Source organism: Patiria miniata, unplaced genomic scaffold (assembly GCF_015706575.1).
Source record: "Patiria miniata isolate m_02_andy unplaced genomic scaffold, ASM1570657v1 HiC_scaffold_20, whole genome shotgun sequence".
In the NCBI taxonomy this organism is placed as follows: Eukaryota; Metazoa; Echinodermata; class Asteroidea; order Valvatida; family Asterinidae; genus Patiria; species Patiria miniata.
The window spans coordinates 5,075,020-5,089,587 of record NW_024037059.1 but is presented as its reverse complement, the minus strand read 5'-3'; the positions used below and the strand labels follow the sequence as shown (position 1 = coordinate 5,089,587).

General features: G+C 39.3%; 1 protein-coding gene across 1 annotated transcript; it reads right to left on the bottom strand.

Moving 5' to 3' along the window:
• Positions 1-240: 240 nt before the first annotated feature.
• Positions 241-14,162, bottom strand: LOC119727261. The gene is made up of 14 exons (XM_038199120.1): positions 13,900-14,162; positions 13,534-13,588; positions 11,758-11,867; positions 10,746-10,844; positions 9,526-9,606; positions 9,110-9,193; positions 8,515-8,733; positions 5,784-5,945; positions 4,843-4,906; positions 3,670-3,767; positions 3,237-3,335; positions 2,792-2,866; positions 2,164-2,247; positions 241-1,737 (listed from the first exon to the last, which is right to left on the bottom strand). The coding sequence occupies exons 1-14, from the start codon at positions 13,972-13,974 to the stop codon at positions 1,426-1,428; spliced, it is 1,617 nt and encodes a 538-aa protein (XP_038055048.1). The 5' UTR covers positions 13,975-14,162; the 3' UTR covers positions 241-1,425.
• Positions 14,163-14,568: the final 406 nt, after the last annotated feature.

Below are 14,568 nucleotides of genomic sequence, written 5' to 3'. Positions count from 1 at the left end.
GAACTGAACCTTGTCCCTTGTGGGTGTGTGTGTTGATGACGTACTGATAGTAAATTACAAAAAAAAGCACTTGAACTTGGTAAACTAATACACAATTCGTGTATAAAATAGATTTAGATCCTGGATCGTCCTCAAAGGTTCGTTGAAATCGTGCATTTATACACGTATTGCACTGTTAGTTCCGGTAACAAAAGAGAGAAACATTGTGTGCTAGGACTGTTGTATTACGAAACTGGTACCAAGGTTTATTGAAAAGTAAAGCATCTATAGCGTTATGTCTGCAAGTGGGAAACTATTAACTAAGGTTGCGTCTTCCCATAAAAAGGCCCATTGAGACACCGTCAAATGCCCGAAAAGGCAACGTGGCCTACCGACAAATGATTATACAAATTGGCAAAACTTCCCTTAAAAAAAATAACCCCCCTAAAATACTAGCTTATTTCTGAATGGTCTTTTACGCAGAGCAACACTTCTCGAAACATTAACCGAGGGAAAGTATTTATTCTGAGGTTGCACATTCTCATAAAAAGGTCCGACAAGCAACTGTCAAATGGCCTCTCCGTTTCTAACACGAAGACACTTTGTTTTACAATTCCAAAGAAGATCACTTTTGTATTTTCAGACAAAGCATACAGTTACTGAAAAACACAACGTCATATCCTTAAACATGGACACTTATCCTGAAATTTGTGAGTGAGGACTCAATACGATTTGCCTTTCAAATGCTGTATTATCACCTTTATTGAAAACATATTATGTAAAAGCCTAAAACTGGTTAAATCTCGTCAAGCAGTCGCAATAATTTAAATAGCTGTGTAGGAATGCCCAGGTTAAAGATTTTTACTCCATCCACAAAAAATGCCATTAATTAATTTATAAAAAATATATATAGAATTGACCCATTTACAGAACAATGAACTAATAATTTGATACAAAACTAAACGATTGAGGTGAACATGCTACTAAAGTTACAACCCACCTTTTGAAAATCGAAAAAATAGTTTGCAAAAGTAAATGTAATTGGCTCTGCTGATGCCAGTAAAAACTGGAAGCCTAGTTCCAATTAAAAATAGTATTATTAATTACCAAACACAACCTATCACATTAAACTCAAAATAACTTACGTGAATTTTCAATTGAAAAGGGTGTCATAACATACTGATTACTAGGTTTCGTGCGTGAAATCTGTAAATTCCGAATTGCCAAGTTGGGTAGCTAGGCCTATAGCCCAGCTGCTGAGCAAAAACTATAGCTTATCCGCTATAAAATATCTGAGAACTGCATGTTTACAAGCAATATCATAATTTTGTGAGCTAATACAATTATTAACCAAAGCACTTTATTGTCTGTGCTTAGCAAATTTCTATTAATAGTTATGGCAGCTCGATGAAATCGGCCCCTGCTGAGAGCCGTGTGTACAGTTCTTTAGGGCGCCTCTTTCTCAGAGTAAGGTGGTGGGTTTTCGACCGCAAGTGTATACCCCGGAGGTTCGCCCGAGCACGCCTTCTGTTGAGGAGGGTAACCGGGTTGGGCTGTGTAACCCTGTTGGGCTGGGTACCCCTGTTGGGCTGGGTACCCCTGCTGGGGTTGGTACCCCTGCGGGGGTGGGTAACTTTGCTGAGGAGGGTAGTTAGACTGGGGTGGGTAGCCTGGTTGAGGGTAGCCCTGTGTTGATGGCGAGACGATGACAGCGCCTCCAAGGCCAGGGGTAGTGGTAGTGATAATGTTGATATGGCGCTGCGAAAAAAAGGAAAACCCAACATTTGATTTGGAAAAAAACCCCGAACAAATAAATAGAAATGCACTTAAAAAAAAAGGTTTAAAATGGTTGGCAGTATCATTCCACCGAACCACTGGTATGAAATTACATAAAATTATATATATTGAAAACTTAAAACTTAACTTAATAATTTACCAAATTTGGGTAATATTTTTCCCAATTAGCGTAGCAATTGATAATTAATTTGACCAACATTTTGACAAGACTTTGAGCAACAACGCTTAGTTATTTATTCCTGTTATAAGAGAGTGGGAACAGTACAAGCTTTAACAGGCGAGGACGAGGGACTGCCATCAAATAAATTGTAAAGTTTGATTCATATATCTGCAGAGTACTAGCAGTAAATCTACAAGTTTTGAATTACAATTACAAGCAATGTTTACCCTTGCAGCCATCACGTCCTCTAAACGGCCTCGTCCATCTCTCAGCTCCTGGTACTGGGACACCACACACAAAAAGCAAATAACCTACATGTATGTCACATGAAAACAAAAATGTATCTGATTATTTCGACGAAAACGTAACATCTTGACGCTTAGCAATACGCCCCCTCAGTGCCTGAAATGTCCGCCAAGTGTTTAAATTTCCACTGAAGGCCTACCCTCGGGCATGCTGATAAGGTTACATTATGTCGCAACCCGGAAACGTGCGGCATGCCCCACTTTTTTTTTTGGGGGGGGGGCATGAGTCTCATGCCTCTTTCTCTGTTCGTCTTTTCTTTGGCGTAGCTTAAGTCATGAATTATTACGAACGTTTATATTCTTCCTCTAACTTTCTTCTCCATAGATCTTTGCAATCTGTTCCTTGCTCTATGGTCTAACGGTCAACTGTGCCGGATCTTTCCGGACCAAGGTAAGAGCCACCAATTCGGTTTATTTGAGGAGAGAGGTGCGCTTGAACACAGCCAACCATTGTATCATGATATTTTCCTGTGTTGCAAATACTTGTGGTTCGACTTTCATTATTGCCAATATTATTGCTTGAAAATATGTATAGGCCTATCATACTTACATCCATCAACGTGAATAGCACCGTAAGACCGACGCTTACGCCATACGCCACAGCGTCTGCTACGTAGTAGTTGGGCTATTTTTGGAAGAGAGCAGCAAAAAGTTAATTTTAGATAAGCTAAAAGGTTGAATTGATCTTCGTATGATTATTTTATCTCTAAAGTGATATATTTTTAACAATGATACATCATCATGTAAAAGTACTAACGGTAATGTTTGGCTACGTGGTCACGAATGACACTATACACGACTAAATGGAGCTAATGTTGGCCATACTGGTATGGTCAGGTATACATGTGTGCTAGCATGTTTTCCAGCAGGAGATTGTAAAGATATATACACATCGTGAAATCGCCGTTAAGATGGCGAATGGGTCGATACAGTTGGAAATATAATGTAATGAGAAAAAGCTGATAAGTATTGTCATAAGTGAAGATAGTACGTACGTGGGCCAAGTAATAGATTGATAAAATGAGCAAGGCGCACTCGAGAAGTATCATCGCCGGCATCACAATCATGTACGGCAGGAGATATCCACGCTTGTCCTGTTGAAACACAATAAATAAATACAGATAATAATATAATAATTTTTATCATCGACATCGGCACAGGGCAGTGTGGCAATTCTAACTAGAATTAAACAATTTGAAAATAGGCGTCTAACTTTTTACCTGTCCTATAGTATACGGAAAATGGATTATCGTTTCAATATTATCGTTTCATGATTAGGCTGACCAAAAAAACCCAAAGTAGTTCCAACAGACACCCTGTAAACCAATCAGGCTGTTACATACAAACTCTTGAGTCATCAGTAAAAATGTCAAATGTCAAAAATGTAACAGTCAGCATGGCCGTAAGGGTAACTCGCAAGAAGCTCACCTTTGAAACCCCCACAAGAAGCGCAATGGAAGTGAGGAAAATCAGGCCCAGCAAAGCAGTCTCAATGCAGACCGTAATGTAACTATCGGCAGAAATACCTATTGCATAGTATAAAAAAAAAATGAAAACCAATTAAACAGTATAGAGTTGAGTCATTAAAAGTTTGGTAACGGATAATGATTTTTTTAATTGCGAATGTAAACATCTTCTTAAAAATTGACGGGTTGACTTTAAGTCAGTGTTATACAAAGCACATAATGACATTAAGGAGATGGTTCATTAAAAGTGTATTGCTATAAATGTATATATCATACAACTCAACTATTTGAAATAGTTGGAATGCATGCATTATCAGTGCATCGGGTGGTACTCAACATCTAATGTTATTTCCTTGTTAAACAAAAGCTTATACAAATGGTTCACGACAGCAAACCACTTGAACTTGGTAAACTAATACACAATTCGTGAATAAAAATATATTTAGATCCGGGATCGTCCCTTAAGGTTCGTTGAAATCATGCCTTTGTACAATTATTGCGCTGTTAGTTCCGGTAACAAAGAAAAGGAACACTGTGTGCTAGGACTGTCGTAAACAAAACCTGGGACCAAGCTGGATTGCAAAGTAAAGCACCGATAGCGTCATGTCTAAAAGTGGGAAAACTGTTTGATATGAGGTTACGCATTGCCATTTAAGGCCGGCAAGCCACTGTCAAATAGCCAAATGTATAATTTCAGAAATACTAAGAACTCCCTATTTTTTCCCGGTTTCCATAAGGTGGAAACCAAAAAAGGCATCGAGGTCGATAACCGGGGATCACGCAAATTGTCCAAACTTCTAAACAACCCCTACAACCTATTTTTGTATGGTCGTTTACGCGCAGAGCAACACTCCTCGAACTTTAATGAATTTGTCAAGTTGTTAAACAAAATTCAACATCCATAACTTGAAATCCAACATCGCAAAGAAAATGAATGATAACTGTAAAACCTATAGCCTAGCTCATGTTTAAAAATTTCAAAATATTTGATGACGAGAAAAGCCATGTTATACCGCCTATTCAAATGTTATACGTTCAGAGTTGTTGCGATATTGTTCTCGTGAATTGTTACCCTTGCTTTTGATTGGATGTAAATGTTATAAAATTAAATACCCGAAATGGCAAGTTTTCCTACCATACTGATGCTTGTATCTCCACATCGTCCATCCTGCAAATCCCACGGCTATAAAGGAATAGATCTGAAACACAAATAGCAAATGCAGCATGCATTCTTACAACCTTGTCATAAGATCACGTTCAACTTTTGTAAGCTTGTTCATTTGCAGTCTGGGGGTTTGGCTACGCCTGTTATTCTTTTAAAATGGTGAGCGGAACGTTTGTAAATGCAGTGCCTTCGTATTCGAGACGGAATATCTATGTGGAAGCTGTATGACAAATGAAACTGATTCATATATCATTCAGGATATAGACACTGAACAGTATGTGGCCCAAGATGGCCCAAGCCCCTACTCGTAAAAACTCATAATCATATGGTAAAACATGAAACACAGAGGGAAATTTCCTCATAAGACGTAAGAAGGTATAGTGCTGACATACTGATTTATTACTTATACCATCACGGGATGATGTCGAGATTCTGAGAATATCTTTTTAGCATGACGACAATAATTTCTTTTAGATGTCGACTTTTGTCAAAAGTCAGCTAACAAACATCAGAGGCGTCGACAAGATTATCTGTCGGGATTTCAATGTTTCCACTTAGTCATAGTGGTACACTTTTTATCAAGTGCTATCGTCAGTCGTGTCATCATGAAATACTGGTATTTACGATACGGCCTTGTCATTTCAAATGTGCAACAAAGCCGGGAACATGTTGTAAGTAATAGTCTTTTTTTTTTACTAGTATCAAAATGTATAGACCTAAGTAAGACTATGGGCCTTTGTTTTTTAGAATCACTAAGTGCACCGGTCGGGTGTGTGTGAGGTTCACATTCAAAGTTTTGGAGGTGCTTGTGCCATGCAGTGATTCAGCTGTCACGAGGAACGAAATTTCCACTTTTTGATAATTTTTGGTCGTCGTGGCCCAGATGCTTAATGGCATTGTTTTCTACTCACAATCGAGTATATTCCAGCCGCAGCAGACCCACTTCTGACGTTATCGAAACAGCAGCATCTCTGAATAATTGCCATGATGATGTTGTGAATGGTAGCTAAATAAACTTCCTCGTACGACACAGCCTTTAGGAAAAATGACTGCGCGAATTCAACTCCTTCACACTAACTATATGCAGTGAACCTTGGCCCTTGTAACGGGTGTGTGGTACTGGCTTGTACAAATGGTTCACGACAGCAAACCACTTGAACTTGGTAAACTAATACACAATTCGTGAATAAAATAGATTTAGGCTAGATCCGGGAGCGTCCCTAAAGGTTCATTGAAATCATGCCTTTGTACAATTATTGCGCTGTTAGTTCCGGTAACAAAGAAAAGAAAAGGAACATTGTGTGCTAGGACTGTCGTAAAAAAAACCTTGGACCAAGCTGGATTTCAAAGTAAAGCACCGATAGCGTCATGTCTAAAAGTGGGAAAACTGTTTGATACGAGGTTACGCATTGCCATTAAAGGCCGGCAAGCCACTGTCAAATAGCCAAATGTATTATTTCAGAAATACTAAGAACTCCCTGTTCAATAAGGTGGAAACCAAAAAAGGCATCGTGGTCGATAACCGGGGATCACGCAAATTGTCCAAACTTCTCTATAAACAACCCCCTGAAATTATACTAGCATATTTTTGTATGGTCGTTTACGCGCAGAGCAACACTCCTCGAACTTTAAATAAATAAATTTAATAAATGACCATCCTGGGGGAGGGAGGGAGGGGGGGGGGGGGTTGGCAACAAATCACGGACAACACTTGGCGTTCGAAATCTTACTATCTGTCAAGTTCACAGTCCTCAAATCACACTACTATTCGGGAATTAAAGGTAAATCGTTCACTGGTAATCAGCTCGGACAAAGGTTATTGGAAGTCACGCATCCATTAGTCACGCCGTTGGGAACAATGGAAATTTCCTTTGTAAGTTTCCTTTGACTGTCCGCGTTAGCGTTGCTAGCTCTTCACTTCAAAATCAATGCAAAGCAAGGCTAGGAAAGCTGGTCTCGAGACGCACAAAATTCTATTCAATCTATTCAGAATGGCTGTTTACTGGAAGTTTTTACATGCTTCTGGTCTACACAATGGGCCTGGTTTAGCCCCAACACGGGGTACATCTTTTTCCACGGCACTATCAGACTCAGTTCGCATGCCATCAACCAGGCCTCTTGGACCAGCCATTTGTGTTTTTCATTTAACATATGCTGGACATTTCAACTGACGGATTTTGTAGCGAACTCACAGGCAGTCTTTTGCATTAAAGCAAATAAACGTTGACCGTAATTGCGTTTGAATTTTGACTTGCACTCAGAAGCAGTGAAATTGACACTATTCGATATCTGGAAGTATATTCAGTTAAGAATTTCAGTAAACATTTATTGTTGTACATCTATCATATAGTATATGTAACCATGCATAGTTTTGATAATAAACAAGAACAGTACTTGTAAAAAACAAAAATTCAAAAAGCTGCACAAGCTTAGGTGGTATAAAGCACCAGTGAAAGTAGTTTTATAGTTGAGCATATTATTACTTCTGGGCCATATAGGAGAATAAAAACCCTGCGTTTGCATATCCATGCAATTTCGATTTGTAGCACATTTTAATTTGATTTCAATGGAAGTTCGTAATTAAATATTCTAAAAATACCTAAACACTTCCTACTAAATATAAGAAGTCTATTCACAACAAACGCCGTTTTTTGAGGATGACATTGTTGGTTGGTCTGCGAGTGGGCTGGGTGCTCTGCCTGATGCAGTTTGACTCATTTGCAGTGAAAATGCATGTTTTCCCCAATGACAGTATCAATATGAAAAACAGACCAACCAACCTTTGGAAATAATAGGCACGAATCCTCTACACGCCATGTAATGACAAGAGTAAAATGAGTTGATAATAAGGGCCATCAAACCGTTCAAAAACCGAACACTTTTCTTTTCTGTGACTTTTCTACAATTCATGCAAGTTCTACAAATCACTAGAAGTAGAAAAATGTTCATTAAACATGTTTGCTAAAATGATTAAAATAAATTGCTTCTTAAAATTCGCAGATTATATGGGTCATCAAACCGTTTATGAACTGAATGACTAATTCTAATGCTATGACTTTTCCCGCAATATTTTCATGCAAGTTCTACAAATCACTAGAAGTAATCAAAATGTACAAATTACCACAGTTGAAATAGGTTAAATATACACTAAAAAGCCAAGTTAAAGCACTTAGAGAGCGCAAACCTCCACCAAGGCTAAACAATTCCCCGCCATATTGTCAGTACACCCAAAAGAAATACTTGCATATATATGGTGAAGAATCCTTATAAAAAATTCCGGATCCAGACCCAGATCCGGATCACTTCCAAAATCTAATCGATTTGTACTTGTACCAAGGACCACCCCTAAAAAAAATGTCATGTAAATCCCTCCATAACTTTTTGAGTTATCTTGTTAATAGAAAAACCATCTAACCAAGTTGAACCAACAAAGTAACAAAATCCGATGAAAACATAACCTCCTTGGCGGAGGCATAAGAAGCACTGTTAATTCTAATTGCGCCGGGATATTACTGTTTTCGTTAAACTGCCGGCATTTAACAATAGTATATGTTGAAAAGGTGAAAACGAAACCTGAACTTCCATGTTTAGTTTCACAGTTTCATATTCAGTATTCCTTCGCGTATTTCCACACGCTTACACCTTCTCCGGATACCCAGGCGACCCTTCTTGTGGAGGGTATCCCTGCTGAGGCGGGTACCCTTGCTGGGGCGGGTACCCCTGTTGGGGCGGGTACCCTTGCTGGGGAGGGTACCCTTGCTGTGGTGGGTATCCCTGCGGTGGGGCGCCACCTGGAGACGCAACCACGACAGTTCCACCGCCTGCAGGGGTAGTGGTGATGAAGGTAGTTGTGCCTTGGCCCTGTGAAAAAAAAGATTTTGTTTTTAAAGTTTGATTCTCAACATAAATTAAGCATTCGAACGATACTTCCTTGCAGGAGTTCAAGAGGTGGAACTACGTGTATTAGAACGCCATGTATTACATTTAAAATTTCACTTGTAATAGTTTAGTCAACGATGTCCAACTTTGTCAAAAGACGAAACACATCATTTCGAAATTATTGATTGCAAAAAGCTCAAATATATTAGGGCAAATAACATCACTTTGCAAAAAGCGTGATACTTCGGTTCAAATATGTTAACATCGGACCTCGACTGAAATATACAGAGGTATACCACTTCTACCTTTAAACAATGAGAAACATTAATAGATTGGAGAATAATTTGGTTTTTTTTACCCTTGCGGCGACCACGTCCTGCAGACGGCCACGCCCAGCCCTCAGTTCCTGGTACTGAGACACCACGCACAGGAAGCAAAACACCTGCACCAAATAATGTCGAGAAAGTTATTAATAATTTATCCTTCACAACATTGTCAATCACTGATGTCACTATAACATTTCATTGTGTGACCTTCATATTTGATATAATTGATTTACTCTCGTATGTGATGAGCTTTAAAAACAACCTTATATATATGACGCACTTTATAAATATACATTACATTTTCAACTTTAAAAATCCCACACTAAAACTTGAGTTATGCGTAATGAACGCATGGTGACAATGTGTTCGATCACGCTAATGGTATCAAACGAAGACTTTCAAACAAGTTACATAACATATGAACATGCTCATTATGTTCTGTACTCACATCCAGTATGGTGAACAGCGCATAGATGATCAGCGCAACTACCAACCCAGCAACACTGCCGTAACTTCCGTTAATACTAGCCTATTCAGACATTGTGAGCAAAAGGACACAATCAACACTGTTAATCGACTATTATCGTCAACGCAAATGTTGCTTGGATGGTTGCTGCAGCGGCAATTAGAATGTTTTAAAACGGTCAGAAACCATCATGAAAAACAATATCAGGCCAGCCTGTAGTTTAGCTGGTCTGAACTCACACACAAAGTTTGTTCAATTGATTCAGAATTGCTATCGACTGCAGCTGGCCGTCACAATTAGCCAGATTTGGACCTTTCCTATTAGCGTGACGGCGTGACACTATACGAAAACACTGCCCCGACTAAGTAACAAGTTATAGCCAGAAAGGTACAAAGAAGACACTAGGCTGGGCCTCTGGGAACAGCACAAATGTCAATTAAGGAAAGTGTAGTAGGCCTATGTCATACTTGAATAAATGTGTGCTTGGCCGGTGTAACTGATGACGGTACTTCGTTATAGCGCCCTCAAGCGATCAGAAGTTTCACCACACATAAGTTCATCACGCGTTGTGTCTCAGAAATTACAGTCATTAAATTCAGTCAAATTTTAAGACTCAGAGGCATGGAGTTTTCACGGAGTGAGCTAAAACATTGAGTGAGTTATAACATGGAGTATTAAAGGAGTAAGGAGTGATTCATAGAAGGTGGCTATTACAAAGATTTTGGATCCAAGAATTTGGATTAAAGGAGCACGTCAAATAAATACTTGACACTTCAGTGAAATACATGTACTGTGAGTCTACAACTTGCGATCTGAGATACATCGACAGCCGGTATTAAACACTCTGTTTGAGACCGGTTGGAATCTGGGTGCTGATATTTACCCTCGCCTTCGGCTAGGGTAATTAACTCGCAGACGGCGATAGGTCAATTGCGTATGTCTACGTGAGGATTCTGAACGTTCAACCAATAAAACGGTAAAAGGCACTGGGTTTCACGGAGTCCAAATGTCATGTGATACTGGAAAAGTGTGTTAGACCAGCCACCCGGTCTTTGTCACCTGTTTAAAGCCGGCCACGTGACGGGCTCTCGACCAATAGGAAAGGGTAATCTGTCTTAAGTATTCATGAATGCAGTATATGATTGATTTGTCAACGCTGTCACTCCTCAACGGGCAGAGTCCGAACTTTGCTATATACGCACCCCGGCAATCGTGACGATGAGCAAGATGCATTCGACAACCTGGATCAGGATCAGTATTGGCATCACGATAATATACACCAGCAGAAATCCGGCCTGGTCCTGTCATTGAGACAATCAATTCCAATTAATACAAAGAATCACAGGTGTTAAAAAAAAAACTTATGGCAGAGTCTCCACGGTCACGGAATTTCCATCTTGTCCCTTCAGGTGCCCAATGGGTCAAAAATGTCTTTGAAAATTATAAAATGTGGTCTTCACAACCTTTCCAATAAAAAAAAGCGTGACAATTGCAAAATATCACCAAAACGCATTATACAGGCGTCCAAAATAAACGTCTCCAAGCATTTTAAAATAAAGACATTAACTTTTGAAACCCAAATCGAAATTAACGCAACATTTTTTTTTCAATACGCTGTAAACATAATCCAAGCAGAAATTGGTCACGGGTAAAATTGCTAAAGCGTATGTATATTCCTGGTTCCAGTAAAAACAAGCATGTCAATTGCACATTTTTTTAACACAAAAACGTATAACATTATAAAGGTGTCCAAAATAGAAGGCCTTTAGGCGTTTAAAAATTGACACACTATGGTTTGAAACCCAAATCGAAACAAATGCAACATTTTATTGTTTTCAAGGCACTGTAAACATTGCTGTTAAAGTAAAAATTGTTCGTTGCTAAAATTGCTATATATATATTATTTAATGCAAATCAGCCATCACACGGCCAAAGGCAACTCGAGGTGTGTTTTGGGCTTCAGAGGAAAGTGTGGAAGAACCAGCCCCTAACACTGAAACAAGACAATATCTAATCTAATCTCTTCACAGTATGAATAGGGTTGGGATAGGTATTAACTAGTACAGGAACAAATATTAACTGCAAGGAACTAATTTAGTGTATGTAAATTCCTCGTGGCAGGCTGTCCGCATATTTTTGATCAGCACATAGAAATATTTATTTTCATAGCAGCAGGTGCGCCAAATTGGGTTCCAATAATAAAATGCAACTCACCCGTGTGACGCCTATAATGGCAAGTATGGAGGCCACTACTATCAGGGCCAGGAAAGCCAGAAAGAAACAGTGCACGATGAAGTATGGAGAGGTTTCATAGTAATACGGCCCTGGTTAATTAAAAAACAAATATTTAAAACAATCATCACAATAATACCAGTTCTTATAGTACAATAACCTGATCATTGTCCATTCAAGCGTGGTTCCTGGTCGCGTAATTTTTATTCCTAGGAGGGTTAGGGGCAATGTCATGAATAATTCAGTAGTGTCGATGGGAAAATTATGTTTATCCATGAGAACGGACAATGACATCAACAGCATTGTTGTTAGTAATACTCAACTAGTTACAATACATTAGAGCATTTTAAAGAACGGTTGTCGTCGAGCTACCATGCACACAGTAGCCTAGTGGATAGCGAGATGAGCTTATGGATACAAAGATCCCTGGTTCGAATCCACGTCGTCGCTGCTCATTTTCATCAGCTATTTTTCTTCTCCAAATTTATCACTGAGATAATTTTAAATTAAGGGGAAAATAGAACGAGAACCTAGGTCTTGCAATGATTCAAAGGAAAAACTGAATTATTCATGACATTGCCCCTAACCCTCCTAGGAAAAAAATTACGCTTCCTGGTCCCATAAAATGAAGCTTTTGATTGGATACCATTTGCGCGTGCGTATAACATAGTTCTGTTCATATAGAGAAAATTACGTTTTCATGCATACATGGATGCCAGTAAAGCACATGACATGTATATAGAAGCCCTTAGCATGGAACAATTAATCGAGAGCGCAAGATCGTTAATGTAATCATGAAGACATGCAAATTTCAGGCTATACGTTTTCCCATAGACCAAGGATTGCTCTATGGTTTTCTGTATGCAAGAAACCGAGTATCAAAAGCTCGTTGAATTGTGGGAATATCGTTGCATTGTGGGAATATATATATTTCTAATTTCTAACTAGCATACAAAACTCAATTGGGCGGTACCGGTCTCTTCATTCGAAGTCAGAAAAACTCATAATCGATGATGGACTGGAAACCAGTGTAACATACCCCATCAGTACAGAAGAACATTTTGCGATTTGATATTTAACTTTTACTCCAATCAAACAGCTCCTGCTATTGTGTCTGTCATACCTCAAAATAGGCCTCGTGTGACCACGTGTCAGCCCAGACAATAATCATTGAATATTTCAACAATGATAGACCTTATTTGGTCGAAAAAACCCAACTAATGGTAATAAAATAATTAGGACTTCCCACAAATCATATACACATGTACATGTGTAAAGACTCCTATTGATTTTTTTAAGTATATTTCAAAGCAATTCCAGTAGCAAGAATTTGGTTGAGTATGAAGATATTTCTCAAATAGTTACTGCTGTAAAGCCTTTGATGCTTCAATGTTGGTTTCCAAAATAATAGAATATGTAGTACAACAGCAATACCACACAGCGGAACCTGTAGTGCTGTCACTTTAAAACATATTTTAAACATGAATGTAAATTGTAGTATAGACACGCACCACGGAGAAAGGAAAACATTTCCTCCATGCATGCTTGCACGTGTCATTTCCTCCCTCCATGCTTGATTGCACACCCAGAAAATAGGAAAGGGTGTTTTAAAATACCGCACATCGGAATTAACTGTAGTGCTGTCAATTTTAAATATGTTAATGTCGTTAATGTAAATTGTAGTAGACACGCACATGTGGAGGAAGGAAACATTTGCACATGCTCGCACACACAGACAAATTGGAAAGGGTATTTTACCAGCGATTTGTGCAATGTTGTATGCAGAATACGCCAAAACTATGGCGGCATAGATCTGCGGAGAAAGGAAACGTACGCGTATTAAAATATGAGACTCAGCCAGCAAGCGTAATAAAGTCACAAGGATGTGACCTGATGGCAAATTGTATCTTGGATGGAAGATTAACGGGTATTAGTATAACGCGCTTGTTTATAGGCCGCTAATGTCTCTGTATTTCTGTGACACCAAAATGCATATTATTATTATGATTGCACTAGTGAAAATGGCGACCCTAGAGTCTAGCAATAGCGTACGCTACAATGTTTCCATGCTGGGGCATGGTCACGGTTTAAAAAAATTCACGATGTGTCATCCACGCTACTTACCAGCGTGTATATTGCTGATGCAATGGAACCAGTTCGGACATTGTCAAAACAGCAGCATCTCTGCAAAATCGCCATGATGATGGAGCGCAAAGATGTCCTGCCGATTGAACACGATGATCTGCCACGGCTTGCGCAGCCTGTCTGTGTTCAAGTGCGTTGTGTATATCGGTGCGGCACTGTTCAAGATATTGGATCTGTATGCGATGGAACAATGTCAAGACGCTCAGTCTTCAGCATGGTGCGGGCTGGACACCAGGATTGCACCATGCCTTTTACTGTGCTCGAACTGGGTGTGTGCAGACCCAGGTGAATGACGTTGCTTAACGGTGTACTCCGATTGGTTGAATCTGAGGAATAAACATTTGCGAAATAGCAACTCATGATATCGGTTTCATGTGCCCAGGTAATAAGTCTTCAATAGTTACATATTCGCAATGGACGCATTGTTGTCGGTGATCCCCTATCCTGTTAGGCCAATAATAAATATAGGTGACTCCTTTACTTTGGAGGTTGTCCCTGCATGGGGAAACCCTGTGCTTGCTGAGCCAGTATCCCACCGAAGGGTTGGTGGTTAGTGTTCGTCGTCCTCTGAAAAAAAAACCCAGCAACCCAATGAACATAAAAACAGTTTTCTTTTTAATCTAGCATCGAGCCTCGAAATGCAATCAG